General features: G+C 47.8%; 1 protein-coding gene across 1 annotated transcript; it reads left to right on the forward strand.

Moving 5' to 3' along the window:
* The first annotated feature begins 182 nt into the window (after positions 1–182).
* FZD8 (frizzled class receptor 8) lies at positions 183–3,483 on the forward strand. Its single transcript, XM_050971457.1, has one exon. The coding sequence runs from the start codon at positions 826–828 to the stop codon at positions 2,842–2,844; it is 2,019 nt and encodes a 672-aa protein (XP_050827414.1). The 5' UTR covers positions 183–825; the 3' UTR covers positions 2,845–3,483.
* The last annotated feature ends 12,855 nt before the right edge of the window (positions 3,484–16,338 follow it).

Below are 16,338 nucleotides of genomic sequence, written 5' to 3' on the forward strand. Positions count from 1 at the left end.
GACCCAGCACCGGCACCACAGTACGGCACCGGCGCCACCTTAAGGAGCTCCGGGGCCCGCCCCCCGCGTCCCGCCCGGGCGAGGCTGATAGGCGGACGAGGCTGAGAGGGCGGGGTCTGGCGGCGCTCGCTATAAATATTTATGAGAGCGCGGCGGCCAGAGCGCCGCTGCCGAGGCCGGAGAGCGAGAAGTTGGCGGAGGCGCTGCCGCGCTCGACCCGCGGCTCAGGTGGCGCGATCGCGGCCGGGGCGCCCGGCAGCCGGAGAGGGACCCAGCTCAGGGCGAGGACCAGCCGGCTGGCGGTCACCCGCGGAACCGTGCGCTCGGGCGGGCGGCAGAAGGAGCCGCTCCGGCCGCCCCAGCTCCGGCCCTGCCGCTGCCCGCCCGCTCGGGGCGGTGGGAGCCCGGCACCGCCTGGTTCCCGGACTCCTCAGCCTTCTTCACCGCGCCGCCCGGGGGCTGACGGCGAAACTTCTCCACCTCCGCCGCCCCGTGCCCGGCCGGCGCTGGAGCAGCGGCGAGAGGAGCTGCACCTCCCCCTGCGAAACCGACCCCGCGGGGAGCGATGCGACGGCGGCTGAGGGGCCTCCCGTGAGCAGACCCCCATCTTCCGGAGCCGAGTGGGGGCTCCCCCTCACCGGTAGCCCGCGGACGACGGAGTCCGGCGGGAGCTGCGAGACCTCTCACCTGTGACCAGCACGGAGGGGGCCGCCCTCCGCCCCCCCGGGGGTAGCCGGGGCGGGGGGGTGCTGTGGCGCCGCGCTCCCCGCGGCTGCTGAGCGGGACGGGAGAGGAGCCGGGGCCGCCGCCCGCGCGCCGCCGAGCATGGAGTGGAGTTACCTGTTGGAAATCACCTCGCTGCTCGCCGCCCTGTCCCTGCTGCAGCGCGCCGGCTGCGCCGCCGCCTCGGCCGCAGCCGCCGCGTCCTCCTCCTCCTCCTCTTCGGCAAAGGAGCTGTCGTGCCAGGAGATCACCGTGCCCCTCTGCAAGGGCATCGGCTACAACTACACCTACATGCCCAACCAGTTCAACCACGACACGCAGGATGAGGCCGGGCTGGAGGTGCACCAGTTCTGGCCGCTGGTGGAGATCCAGTGCTCCAGCGACCTGCGCTTCTTCCTCTGCAGCATGTACACCCCCATCTGCCTGGAGGACTACAAGAAGCCGCTGCCGCCCTGCCGCAGCGTCTGCGAGCGGGCCAAGGCCGGCTGCGCCCCGCTCATGCGCCAGTACGGCTTCGCCTGGCCCGACAGGATGCGCTGCGACCGCCTCCCCGAGCAGGGCAGCCCGGACACGCTCTGTATGGACTACAACCGCACGGACCTCACCACGGCCGCGCCGCCGCCCGCCAAGCCCCCGCTCCGCGGCTCCAAGCCCGGCACCCCCGCCAAGGCGCCCCCCGCCGCCGCCGCCCCGCCGGCCGAGGCTCCGCGCAAGCCGCGGCCGCCGCCGCCCTGCGAGCCGGGCTGCCAGTGCCGGGCGCCCATGGTGTCGGTGTCCAGCGAGCGGCACCCGCTCTACAACCGCGTCAAGACCGGGCAGATCGCCAACTGCGCCCTGCCCTGCCACAACCCCTACTTCAGCCCCGACGAGCGCGCCTTCACCGCCTTCTGGATCGGGCTCTGGTCCGTGCTCTGCTTCCTCTCCACCTTCGCCACCGTCTCCACCTTCCTCATCGATATGGAGCGCTTCAAGTACCCCGAGCGCCCCATCATCTTCCTGGCCGCCTGCTACCTCTTCGTGTCCCTCGGCTACCTGGTGCGGCTGGTGGCGGGGCACGAGAAGGTGGCGTGCAGCGGCGGGGCGGGCGCGGGCGGCGCGGGGGCCGGGGCGGCGGGGGCCGGCGGCGGCGCGGCTGCGGGGGCGGCGGCGGCGGGGGGGCGCGGCGCGGCGGGCGGCGCGGCCGAGCTGCAGCCGGAGCTGGCGGTGGCCGAGCACGTGCGGTACGAGAGCACCGGCCCGGCGCTGTGCACCGTGGTCTTCCTGCTCGTCTACTTCTTCGGCATGGCCAGCTCCATCTGGTGGGTCATCCTCTCCCTCACCTGGTTCCTGGCGGCAGGCATGAAGTGGGGCAACGAGGCCATCGCCGGCTACGCACAGTATTTCCACCTGGCCGCCTGGCTGCTCCCCAGCGTCAAGTCCATCGCTGTGCTGGCACTCAGTTCTGTGGACGGGGACCCCGTGGCCGGCATCTGCTACGTGGGCAACCAAAGCCTGGAGAACTTACGGGGCTTTGTGCTGGCACCTCTGCTCATCTACTTGGCCATCGGCTCCATGTTCCTGCTCGCCGGCTTCGTCTCGCTCTTCCGTATCCGCAGCGTCATCAAGCAGCAGGGTGGCCCCACCAAGACCCACAAGCTGGAGAAGCTGATGATACGCCTGGGACTCTTCACTGTGCTCTACACCGTGCCGGCTGCCAGCGTGGTCGCCTGCCTCTTCTACGAGCAGCACAACCGGCCCCGCTGGGAGGCCACGCACAACTGCCCCTGCCTGCGTGACCAGCAGCCCGACCAGGCCCGCCGCCCCGACTATGCCGTCTTCATGCTCAAGTACTTCATGTGCCTGGTGGTGGGCATCACTTCTGGTGTCTGGGTCTGGTCTGGCAAGACCCTCGAATCCTGGAGGGCCCTCTGCACTCGCTGCTGCTGGGCCAGCAAAGGCGCTGCCGTGGCGGGGAGCACGGGGGCAGGAGCAGGTGGACAGGCAGTGATCACCACGGCAGGAGGACTCGGGGCCGGAGGTGGTGGCTCACTCTACAGCGATGTCAGCACCGGCCTGACGTGGAGATCAGGCACAGCCAGCTCTGTCTCCTATCCCAAGCAGATGCCCCTGTCTCAAGTGTGAGGAGGGGGAAAGAGGCCAAAGGTTAGGGAATGAGGGACACTGGCCTGCCTAAAATGCCTCCTCACTGTTTGGTGCCATTAATGAACCCCTAATGGTCCTTATTAGCCACAGCTTGTATAGAACAATGCAGCTGGCAGAGGCCCCAGGCTCCAACCCCCTCCTCCTTCCCCTCCATTCATATGCAGGGAGCATGTACTTCAAGGAGCCAGCTTATTATTTTGCTGGCAGAGGAGGGTAGAGGCTCACCCGTGTCTTGCAGAGGGCAAGGCACAGCAGCTTCTGAATCACTCTGGACTAACAGCAGCTCTTTACTCATGGGAGAGAGGGTCTTCCTCCCCCCCGTCCTGAGGTGGGAGTCTGCTGGGGACTGCAGGTTTTTGGGATGTGGATGACCAGGCAAATGCCTTACAATATTGACTGAATCAAAAATGTCTTAATTATACACCCCAGCTAAATACGGGTTTCCTACATTAAAGGATGTATTTATATAATTATTTGTTACCTTGTACAGATGTGTAAAATATGTATATATCCAAAGCTATACAGTCTGTAAATTTTTTTGTAAAAATTTAGAGGCTACCCCTGTAAGAGCAAATATGAGTATTCTATTTTGTCAATAAAATGACTTTTGATAAATGACTTTTTCAAGCTTTTCCTCTCCTCCTGCCCTGGTTATTCCAGCTGCTGTATCTTTAGTTCCATAAGCTATGAGCTACATTCATGCTCCAGTCATTACCTGTTAAAGAAGTGAGATATGTAGACACAAGAAAACAAGTCATTCAACAAGTTGTTCTGAAAAGGTGTTTGCCAAAACTGGGAGGTGCTTTACCATACTTCTTTTATATTTTTGAAAGATGATGATGTCTTTGAGCCTTTACAAAAGAGTCATCTCCCATGGCATGTTAAGTATCCTTTTAAAACGGGTGTTATTTTAGGAATGTGCACACCCGCCTCTCATATCTGTTGTCTACACTTCTGTAAGCACCTGCCTTTCCTGGGATGCATACTGAAGTGTAAAAGGTTAATGTTTTAAATTCATAGCTCGTGTACTATGGTGGAAAAGTGAGTTGAGATTTGTTAGATCAATCTCTTCTTAACAAATTAAACTAACATCTTAACTTTTGTATATCAAATATGGTCCTTTTTCAAGAGAAAAGGTATTGTTCTTCTGTCAGGAGTAAGCTAATTTATTTGAGCAGAAGGCTGTTGAATTAACAGAAGAATGCTTTGGCAATTGTTGAACTTTTTACCTGTCTGCCCAGTGGCTCAGAACATCATTCCTTTAAGAGGAGCTAAATGAATAGGGTTAATCTGTAGGGAACTTGGTTTCTTTTGAGTTTGGGAAAACTTTGATCTTTTCTCTTCACCAAACGTGATGTATAGTCTGAAGTTTCTTTCCCTGCTGCCTGGTTCCTCTTGTTGCAGACCAATTGGCCACCATGGAGCCTTAAAGTTCTTCAATTAAAGGGACATGGGACTTTTTTTTTTTTTTTTTTTTTTTTTAAGAGGAAGACTTGTAACAGTTAGTGAACACCAGAGGGAAAAGGGAGAACAGCCTTTTAAACAGCTTTTCCCTGCATTGTTAGCCAGACTGCAGGCAGCAAGGCATGGCTTGGAGCATTATAGAAAAGAGCTATGAATGCCCTACAGGTGGTCTGCTCACATAATCTCCCCAATTTAAAACATTTTCCTTTACAGGACAATTGCATTACAAAACTCCCTTCTCTTTTGGTCCTAATTGAACCAAAGAACAACTACAAGATTTTCTTCAAAAACTGAATGACCAAAAAAATTTAAAATCTATTAACTAACATTCTAATCTGTTTTCTAAAATGAGAGCACTCAGAATACCAGGAGTAAAAACTGCACTAGACATTACTGCAGATATTTTTACATATTCTGCTTATATTCTGTCAAATTAGCAGTCATTTAAAAGCAATTGGTTAGGTTGTGTGCTAGCAGTGAAAAGATAGCCCCAGGTCCCTTATTAACCTGCCAATCATGATAAGAGATGGGCAGCTACCCTACTAATGACATAGATATCAGTCATGATTTGTGGGAAAAACCTTGTTTCATTGAGCACTGACTTGATTATTGGTGTCCCTTTCAAAGATCTCCTGACTTAATAGACCCCACTTCTACAAAGTTGCCAGGAACATGAAAAGGAGTAATTTAAAATGCTAACTAACTACTTGATGGGAAAAATAATTTTAACTTCTTAAATTCAAAGGAAATTCCCCTGGGATTTGCACATGGTACCTATTTATGCACCAGCTGACCAGCATCAGAATATTGACATAGTTGTAAGTTAAAAAGGCCATACCATTTTTCTATATTGCTGGAAACATTCTTTTCAAGGTTGTTGTTAAATCAACATGGCACTTTTCCCAGCTGTCAGGTCTTCCTGCTGGGGAAGACCCACATAGCACAATCAGTTCTGCAGATAAAAATCTGAGTTTCTTCCTCTGCACCAGGTTCCAGCAAGGAAGACAGAGGAGAGATACTCAACTCTTCAGTGAGAATTTGTTTAGATAGGTGTCTCACATGCTGCTGGTGCAGGTTGCTAGCACTGAGAGAAAAGCATTTCTAGTAAAAGAAAGAAGTAGTCCTTTGGCTTAACCTCCTCCAGAATGAGCCAAGAGGGGCTACAGGTGAACTGAAAAAAAGGGGTCTCAGAGCTAGCCAGGTAAACAAGATGCCTGCTTTGGAAGTGACTGGGTAATAATGCAAAGGTCAAACAAATTAAAATCAGGTAAAATTAAAACCATTAGAAACACAAACCTGGGAAAATGGAGCTAAAGAAGCTAACTTAGAAATGTAGGTTTTTGTGAATCAGCATAAAATTTGTAGATAGGGAAAAACAATCAGAAACACCACCAGCAAGGCATTTAGGTACACAAAGAATAAAAATCCACAGCTACAATGAACTTCACATTATTAGGAGGCCCTTTATCAAACTTTAAGGTTAAATTTTCTATGAAGATCCAAATTGGTGTATTTGTGTATTGGTGAGGTGATAGAAATGACATGTTAATTTTCAAGATCTGATGATAAACTGCCTTCTTCATAAATTTGCCAGAGAGCTACTGAAAACAGCCCAAGGAGACCCATGGCCCACACCCTGACCTGCAGAGCAGGAGTGCCAACAGCATCCCTGCTGGCACAGGCTCATCCATGGCCAGGGGCAGCCCCCACACCCACTGGCTCTGGAGAGGTAAGGGAGAGTTTTGCTGCCACTGATGTGGCCCATAGCACAACTTGTATGGCAGCATCTGGGGGATGGATAAAGGCAACTGAGAGCCTCCCACAGAAAGGCCAAATTGCTCTGCCCAGGCAAGTGACCATGTTAGCACAAAAACATGGTTTGGGATTTTTTCCTTCTCTAATAAGCAAGATACCTTTGGAGAACTCTCTTATTTTTTTATTCCCACCCCCCCCTTACTTCACATGCTCCTGCTTCAGGAAGGAAATCTTACAGATCTTCTCCTGCTGCAAAAACTAAAAACCCCTGCAGCCTCCTAGAAAGCTGGCCTAGCTTCTGGTGGGCCTCTTAAAAGGAGGCACAGCAATGCAGGTGAGGTGCAGAGCCTCAGCAGGGACACAGTACATCCCCTGAGCACTGCTGCACAGTCCTTGAGCTAGCTGGAAGGATGTTCCAAAGTTTTCCCTGTGCAGAAGAAGTCCCTGAAGCTTTGGTAATCAATCATTTGGTTGGAAAAAGGCTTCAAGAAGAGGAATTAGGAAATTCTTGAATATTGTAATAATACAAATGTGATCAGGCTTTCTGGGAAGGCTTAGACTGGCACACAAGAAGTGTTTATCCTTTTTTTTAAAGTATTGGGGTGCTCAAAGCTGTCCCAGGTGGGGTAGAAAAACTGGAGGCAGAGGTGCCTCTGTGCACACACTACCCACAGTGTTTCCACTGCAGCTTCAGAGCCTGGGCTTTTTCCAGGTTCCCTCAGGAGGACACATCTCTAGACACCTGAAAGTGGCTTGCAGAAAAAAGCAGCAACAGTTTTTTTACAAGAGGAAAACAGTACTGGGAGGCAAGGCAGAATGGCCAAATTTAAAAGGAATCACTAGCTGAGAAAGAAAGACCTTGGGAGAATGCCAGCTCTACTTTGAACTAGAAAATTCAATACAGTTCTTGATCCCATAACACACTTATGTCACAAGCACTACGTGCAGTGCAAAAGGCAAGCTTAGCCTGCACAGTAAGGTAATCCTCTTAAACAATAAAAACGTGACATTTTACATGGGATAGACAGGCCATCTAATGTGAGGGAAGAGAGAGAACTAGTGATAATGTACATTGAAAAATTACCAAAGATGCTCCTGGAGTGAAAACTCACCTGCAGTCAAGATCATGCTGGAGGAAAGCTCAGTGTGGACCAGTCAAACCAGCTTGTGGAATCACAGCCAGTCTCCAGAGTGCCTGTTACAACCTGCCTGTAGCATGCCCTGCTCCAGCACCCCATTCCAGAGGCACACAGCCTGTGTTTCTCTAGGCACACTCTTCCACTCCCACACACCATGGTCAATGCAGTTTCTGGCCCAGCAGGGAAGGGAGTGAAGAGCAATCTCTCTCCTTCCTGGCCATGTTCTTTTGTCCTTTTTTTGTCCTGCATACCAAAACTGGATGGTATGGAAGGATAGCACATCTGTGCCTAGAATTAAAGAGGCTGGGCAACAAAAATGACCCTGAAAACAATAGGATGAGACTAAGAAGAATAAAGAGATCTGAAAACGTCAGTCCAAAGAAAAAACATTAAAGAGGGCAAGCTCCCTGCATGTGGTCATGATGAGCTCTAGGCAGCCTTTAAGAGAACTCAATTAGAAATCTTCAGACAGCTCTATTTATTTAAGTTTTATAACTGCCCATCATTACTGTAATCAGGTATATGAGTTTCACTAGTTCAGCAAAAAGGATCACACATCATAAATGCTATGGTGGTATGGAAATAACTAGTGTCTGGTATTAAAATGTGGAGCAATAATCTGAGGTGACTAAGGATAGTCAAATCACCTCAGAAACTAGTACCTAAGGTCAAATGCTGAACCAAGCTTTTTGAAGGCCGAGATAACACTTCTTGACTCCTACTAGTCTCTTATCTGTGATCTCAAAACACTTTACATTCACTCGTGAATTAACAGTCAAATTTCTTCTTGCGAGGCAGAAATTGCAGTAATAACACCCAGGCTAGTGAAACCTAAATGCAGGTCTAGGAGAAAAACCTGGATTTCCTGACTCTGCTCCATTTCATGAGCAGTTTCTCACGCAGTGTCCCCGCAGCTCCCCCGAGGCGCAGCCCCGTGCCCGCGGTGCCCGGGCTTTGCCCAGCGCGCTCCCGATCCGCTCCTGCCCGAGCCCCGTCGAGCCGCGGATACCGCAGGGCTGAGGGGGAACCGGCTTGTACAAGACTGGAGGAAAATCACCCGTTCCTCCCATTCCCTACGGCAGGCAGGTATGGAAAAGAAGGTTTACAGCAATTCTGGAGCTGCACCGGGCAAGGGCTCCGGCCGGCGGAGGGTGCGGGACAAGAGGCGAGCGGGCGCAGCGGCCGCAGCGGGACGCGGCAGGGCCCGGGGCTCCAGCGCTCGCCATCCCGCAGTGCCCTCTGCTGGGGACACCGGGAATTCCAGCGCCTTCCACCTCTTCTGCTCCCGCGGGATTCTCGCTTTGCCGCCCTTTCCGCAGCTTCTCCTCTCCGCGGAGCGCGGAGGGGAGATGGGAGCCGCCGCTGCCTGCCTGACCCTGCGCAGCCCTGCCGACACCCTCGGGGCAGGGCTCACCACCGCTGCAACAAGCAGGAGAGAACGCAGAACTAAGATGCTCTTTCCTAAAATCCAGCTTTCCAAGAAAAGAGAAACTTAGTCGGAAAGATGTGGCCACATTCCTGTAGATGTCTAATATATTATAAAGGAGAAAGCTGAGCTATTTCTCTTGAATGCCATCTAACTTCTTTAATATGTTGCATTAAAAAAGGGGTTTTATCCCACCAGTTTTGCCTTACGTGTGATTTGTTAGATGCTTTCAGGTATGCTTTAAATGCATTAGTTAGAAGGTCTTTCCTCCAAACTTCTGTCATTGATAATTATGTGGGACATTCTTCCCAAAGAAGCGTTAGTCTCAAATTATTTTTTTCTACTTGACTTTTTTCCAAAAATAAACTTACAACCAGAATGTCCCATTTTCACATCTTCTGAAATGAAAAAGAATAGTTTTCATGCTATGAAGAGACTTATTCAAAATGTGTTTGAGACATGATACCTTCATCATTTCTCAGTGGTTTAAATCTAAATGCTCTCTTTTAATGTCAATTAGAAAATGTAGCCATCTGGCTTAGGAAACAAATTACTCATGTTGGCTTTCTGTCCAGATGTAAGGAGGGAACAGAATTAAATCTTTTAGGAAAGGAAGGGGGAATGTTTCCCGTGCAGACCGTGCAGCTTTGGGCACTGTGTGTTCTGTACCTCGCTGCCATCCGGAGCTGCAGCCTCTCTGCAGGGAGCTGCACAACTTTCTCTCTCCAAACCTGTGGGATAGAGAGCACATTTATCATTGTGGGTTTTAAACTGAAGTTACTTTTTTGAAAAACTCTAGGGAAGGAAGATTTTGCTACAACAAGCTGTAAAATCTTAGTTTTCCAGGACACAGAGCAGGGCATTTGGAATAGCCAGATCAGGAAACCACGGAGACCCACACGGAGCTTCATTGCTGCCATCCTCGAGCTCATTAGTGTACAAGAATTGTGTGTGTTGTTTTTAGCAGCTAAAGAGTTATTTATGGCTTCTATGTTCTCAAGCCAAAGTGAGTGAGGGGTGCAACCAGGGCAAACGCATCAGAGCAATGCAAATCACTGACAAGGCATCATGAATACAAGCTGAGCAGAATTTAAATACAATCCATGAATGAGAGGAAAGATTTGCATGAGGGAAAGAATCATTAGAATCTGATTTAACAAGCAGTACATAAAATGGGCCTTTGCAGCTTAAAATGAAGCAAAGCACATTCACGTTATACATTCTTAATGGAAAAAAAAAAGCAAAATCACAAAAAACCTAATTTATTAGTAGAGCTTGGAATAGAAATGGTTTTCACAGAATACCTTTAGATCCTGATTCAGAAACTTGTGCTTGATTGCTTTCTTGAATAGAAGTGGATCATAAGCTTGTAGGGTGGTAAGGGCTATTTAAGTGCATGCCAAAGTTCCATTGATTTCAGTGAGATTTTATAAGATACTTAAAGTAAGCATGTGCATAAATGTTTTCCTGAACAAGAGTGCTTTTCTGAATTATGGTTTAACCCATTAATTTACACAATGCTTTCACATATAATTCCTTCTGGGAAAATAGAGTAGACAAGAATATTTTTAAAAATTGTATATTTCTGCTTGTCTTAGAAGAAGTTAATGGAAAATTATTCTGGATAGAATGTTCTGTAAGGTCCAAAACCAACAGTGAATAATCTGTGAAAGCTGAAAGCAAATAATGTGCTTACAGCAACATTTATAGAATGTCTGTTGGTTTCATCTCAACTAAATTATGGAAGCTTTTGAATATAAGGTGTTACACAGAAAATTTGGAAGGAGAGTGATAAGTTGTTTTACATTAAGTGATATATTTGGTCTTTGAGAAAAGTAAGTGCATTGCTTTTAAGAAACACCTGCCATTTTTTATTTCCAGTCAGTGGTCACTAACATTGGGTAGAACAAACTTTTTATGTAATGTCTCCTAAAATAAAATGTGTCTACCTCTAAATGTCTTGTCTTTTGAAGTAATGGCTGAAGTGGCAGATCCTGATGCAACTGTTTTTTTCTGATACTAAGAGATCATCTGTCTCTGTCGACACTAGACAATTTTTTTTTGTTTCTATAGAAGCATTGCTCCAGCTGTGTATTTACATTTCCTACCATATTCCTCTGGAAATACAACACTTCTTATATGCACTTCTCTCAACTAAGTTTTTAGCAACAGCTCCCATGAGAATTCAAAGAGCTCAGTGTATGACCATGTGGCCAGATTGACTGTACTTGTGAAGTCAGACTCTAGTGTCAATTTTTCTTTTTGCATTTTAGAAGATTTTGGAGTGTTGTGGTGGTGCCTTGCAAGATGTCTTTTTGAAATATATGAATGGTATGACCAGTGTGATTTTTGCCTTTAGTGCTCTCTTTCTAAATAATTCTACTGTGAAAATGTTTGGCATCATAAGCTATTGCAGTCAGCAGCAAAACTGTTCTCCCAACTTAGCTTTCTGTGTCTCTTCTGTTGAATAAGAACCAGTATCATACTTGTTGAAAGGTAACATCTCCTCTACAGTAGTGCTTCTCTAGATGTTATCACTGCTTAAATATTCCTCAGCATTTTCATACCTTTTTTCCCCTCCTCCCTCCACCCCCCTCTCCAGGTGCTATGTTTAGGTGGAGGCTGAGATTCAGCTCAAGACTAGGACGTGTAAATGCAGGTAGGTATCTCAGTATAGGGTTTTTTTAAGGTAAGGCCTTGTATGAACTCTTACTGTAGTCAATAGAGTGTTAGAAATGTCATCAGTAGGTCAGGGGAGCAGAATCTGGACTCTGAGTTACCTGTGGGCCTCAGTTCAGGTGCTCAGACAGGGGCTCCAGGTGATCCTGGAGGTTCCCATCCAGTCTCTACCTGCCTCTCCAAACGAGCTTGGGTCTCCTGTAATTTTCTGTCATGTCTGAAAGACACAGGTGAATATCTCATTTACCCTCTGGCAACTCTAATAACATGGGATACTTTTGTGGGCCACTTATTGCAGCCCAGGTCTGGATTTGACCAGATGTCCTCCAAGAGTGGAGGGACTATTGACCCCGACCTCACAGCTCTGTGACAAAGTGTTGGTGTCTTAGCCTTGAGCAGAACCCTCCCAAGAGAGGCTGGTGATTATTTCCATCATCTCTGTGGCAAGATTTCAGTATTTGCTTGCTGATGGGTTCTTTAATTGCTGTTTGCTCAAGTTTTCCATGATTTGCTGGGCTCTCTCATGTCTTTGTACAAGCTGGCACAATGTATAATTTTGATTGTTGTGTAGAGAGGTTTCTTCTTAGCCACTGCTCTGACCTCTTTGACCCCTTAAAAGCACTCTGCACCTTGTCTGCTAAGGATTTGGATTATTCTTGACAAGGCCTTTGATTGGTATAATAATAATTTGTTCAGTATAATCATAATTTATTGAAAAGGTTTATTTTAGTATCACCTCTTTTGGCAGTCCCCTCACATGCTTTCTTCTACCTCTTTGTACATTAACTTCTCTATTCTTTAAGTTTTATTTTGCTGCTGCTTCATTTTCTGACAAAATTTTAGAGAAGCTATTTTTTACTTTGGTTTTCCTCTTTTTTGAAATTTTCTTCATTTATCCAAATTTTAGGACCACTTAAAGTACATAACCACATATCCTTAAACCATGCAAGTTCATTGAGCTCCTCTAGAGAGCAGCAAATATGTTCAAATAAAATAGTAGCCTGATTCAACCTAATGTTTCCTGAAACAAAATCTTTTGTAACTCAGCTTGCAAAGTACTGCTAAAGAGCAAAAAACTATGAGGAATGAAGGTCTTATACCTGAACCTGGCATTTTCAGATTGTCTGAGAACTGTCCTAGCCCTGGTATTTAGTGTGGAAGCCTCCTACCCTCCCAAAAGCCACCACCAGCTCTCCAATATCTTATGGCAGAGGGGAGAAGGAAGGCAACAGGGGTTCAGCCTGGGCCAGGGACCAGACTTGGATGCACACCAGATCCGTGGGCTGTAAATCTTCCATCTTTACACAGCACTGGCAGCCAAGAGGAAGCACTCACTCTCAGAAAAACACCCACAAGTTCTCCATCCTCATGTCCATCAGTGGGCGTTTGGCAGATGGGACTCTGGCTCCTGGCGTGCACTAACTGGGGCTTGGGGGAACTTGGTGCCTGACAGGGAGCCACAATTCTTTTATTTGTTCAGAAATATAGCCAAGGTAATGTAAAGCCTTCCTAGCTACAGTCCCCTCAGATGAATGCCACCAGGAGTTTGGGCATAAATGCTCCATAAATCTTCAAGAGAAGGACAAAGGTGCCTTTGTTCTTTGAGACCAAGCACAACTGACAGCTGCCTGCCCGAGAGCTCGCACAGCTGGCACAGCCCTAACAATGCAAACCCATTCTAATGGGGAAACCAGTATAAGAGAGCTTCCAAAAACATGCTCGTGTTCACAGACCTGTCTCTGGTAAGCTTTTCTGCCAGCAAATTTTCTTGGTCTGTATTGGCTGTCTAAAGCAGCTTTTGCAAAGGTTTTTCTCTCAGTTAAAAGCCTGGTCAATTAAGCCAAGCCCAGAGCTGCAAAAGGCCCATGGCTGCAAGCAGAGCAGCTTTTCCTCAGTTCCTGTGACCTGCATTCCATGTCATCACCACCACCACCTGTGCTGGAGGCATTCCCTTCAAATTGCCAGGTACCCAGGTACAAATGGGAACCACCTTCCCCAAAGTCTCCACCTGACCTCTGTTAGACACAAAGAATGCTGGGAGACAATTCTGGACAGACAGAATCCATCACCAGTGTAAGAGTGGTTGCCAAGGCCATGATGAACCAAGGGAATCCTTTCTGGAAAGTGGATTTGCCATGAGTTGACATCTTCCTCTGCCTCAAGGATGCTCAGCTCATCCCAGCATACCAGTGTAATATGGAGGAGGAGATGGATCCTGTCAGGCAAAGAGGGGAAAACCAGCAAGGAATGCTTTGTATGCAGCTGAAGATGATGTTTATCCCATTTTCCCCTTTCCTGTGTCACCTTTCATACCAGGATCCTGCCTCTTCAGCATGACTGCTGCTGGTGGGCTGGATCAGTCAGATACAGCAATGCAGACAATCTGCCAACCAAGTCCCACCTCATTTTTGGGAACCACACTGCCAAAGATCCTGGAAACTATGGAAGTGGTTCTCCTGGGTGGATGGTGGAGACTGTACCTTGCTGCTTTTTGAGGTGTGTGCTGACAGCTGGGGCAGCCTCCCACAGGGTGCAGCTGATGCACTGGACAAACACAGCCTTCTGCACCATGAGAGCCAGTCTGGCAACAAGGCAGAGAGAATATAAAGGCACTGGCAAAATGGAAGTAGCTGGCACTTACCAGCACCTCCTCTTTACAAACTCATTCCTGCAAACACCAACATGGACAGAAACACAGAAAATCCAGGGAACACTCCACCCAGAGAGCTCAGTGCTCCTGGAGATGGTGGGTGAGCTCTTGTCAGGGGCTGACTGAGGCACCCACACCCTCATAATATGCTTTGTACAGTCCATTTTGGAGGAAGATCCTGATGATTCTCCAGTCCAAATAAATTTATCTGCAGTTAACTTTGCAGCCACAGACTTGTGCTCACAATTGTAATAATCAGCTGCCCTGTCTGGCCTTAGCTCTGCCACAGTTTCTCAATGCAGCCCCATGGCATGGGATCAGTTTCAAGTGATCTACTAAATTCTCATTTATCAGCAGAAGTCCTTGGAGTTCAGGCTGTTCAGTCTGTATTGGCAGGGCCTGCAGGCTGCCTGAGGGATGCAGAGGGCAGCTCTGTAGGGACTGGAGAGACATGGAAGTTGTATTTTTGTGCCCCAGCTGGACTATTCTTATGATGTCTGCACATACTCCAAAATCAGGGCAGAATTTGTATAGGATTTGGTGTCAGAAGCAGTGTGGGACTATGTTTCACTGACCTGGTGTCCAGGCTCTAGTGGGCTGAATCCCAGGTTCTGCACAACCAAAATATTACTGATGATACCAGTGAACATGTCAACAGAAATAAACAACCTAAATGTCTTGCTAAAGCCTTTGCTTTCAATTTGTAGCAAAACTTCCCAGGAGATAAAGTGTGCTGAGCCCAGTTGTTTCTGGAAGTGAGCCTTGTAGGAATATTTCAGGAACTTTATGTATAAATAAAGCAACTGTTTGGATGTTTTAATCAACCCCTGACTCCTTCCCTCTTGTCCCCCCTCCATACTATTTTTAGGATTTTTGCTGAAGTACAACGGGCTAAGTAAATAGGGAATGTAAGACTGTTGCTATACGGGGTTGTCAATATTTTTTGTAAAAGTTACGGAATATATTTCTCAGATATGGGTAACTTGAAGAAAATATTTCCTATTTATCTGCACATTCTAAAATCTATTGCTATAAGCTCTGAAAATTAGGATTGATTTATTCTAAATTGAAGTAGCTCTGTGTTTCATGTAACTCCAGGCCATGAGGTGGATTGTTACCACATCTGTCTATCTATATTACAAAAAAAAGTCTTGTACCACTCCATGCACCAAATGTACCATTTGTACCATGACATTGACACATATCAGGTCACCTTGTGAGTTTCATAGGGGTTGGTAGTCCATGGGATCAGTTCTGAGTGACTGATGGGAGACCAAAGTGGGGCTGCAGTGCAAATCCTGTGCTTTTCTCCAGTCCTTCCAAGATTAGGTCCCATCAAGTCACCAAGTTGTAGGTGAAAACCTCTGGTGAACCTGGACAAACAGGTGTCTGTCAATGCATCACAACTGGCAAACTGTGTTACAGATATTCCTAATTTATGTTTCAGAGAAATGCTTTAGAAAGAAGCTTGCTGAAGAAGAAAAAAGCTTGGATTTGTTATCCAGTGCACGCAAGTTGTTCATCTGCCTACCTTTGAATATCTCCACTAGACCTCCAAAGATAGCACAGAGCTTTAAAGTTTGTGCCAGAAAGAGCTCATTGCACTGTATATTGTCTCTCAGAAGTAAGAATCACTCACACTGACTCAGAGAAATGAGCAGAAGGAGTGGGTGTCTAAGTGGGTGTTTAATTTGTCAGGACAAGTGGGGCTCTGAAAGCATCTTATCCTGGCTTCTCTTAAAAAAAAAAAAATTGCCTATCTTCACTGCAAGGAAAAGGCAAGTTATCACAGGAGAAAATGCAAAATTTTATTCTGCTAGGTCAAAATCTACTGTTTATTTCCATTACTGTTATTTCTTTTCTAACAGTAACATTTTCAGTGCCAGAAAATGCTGTGGTGCCTAAGGTCTCACTGGCAAAATAGATGTTACTCACATAGGAAAGCCAGCAATGAAGGAAATTACTGCTGATTGCTGAGCCCAAATCCCCCATCGTTCTTGAGAGCACAATATATAAACCTCAGTTTCTAACAACAAGCTCAAAATGTCCCATCATCCTCACTCAGTAAATTGTCCATCAGTGAAAGCTTTTCAGAGCTAATCCAGTACTCAGCATGAAGTGTTACCTGCAGACACTGAGTTGGAGACAGCTCGCTACCTCCTGGCATTTCCACAGCAGTGGGAACAGCACAGGGTTATAAAGCTGTTCTCAGACTTAGCACTGGGTGTGCACTCCCATGAATAAACTCCAGCTGTGGAGATGGCCTGGGACCTCCTTCCTGCCAACCCAAATGGAAGGAAACAGTAAAGTGGGAGGAATCAGCAGCTAGTGAAACAGACTGTGATTGTAACCTATCTACA

The sequence above is a fragment of the Serinus canaria genome, chromosome 2, assembly GCF_022539315.1.
Source record: "Serinus canaria isolate serCan28SL12 chromosome 2, serCan2020, whole genome shotgun sequence".
Taxonomy (NCBI): Eukaryota; Metazoa; Chordata; class Aves; order Passeriformes; family Fringillidae; genus Serinus; species Serinus canaria.

Coding starts and splice junctions, on each gene's coding strand:
- FZD8 (XM_050971457.1), top strand. CDS start 826: ATGGAGTGGAGTTACCTGTTGGAAATCACCTCGCTGCTCGCCGCCCTG.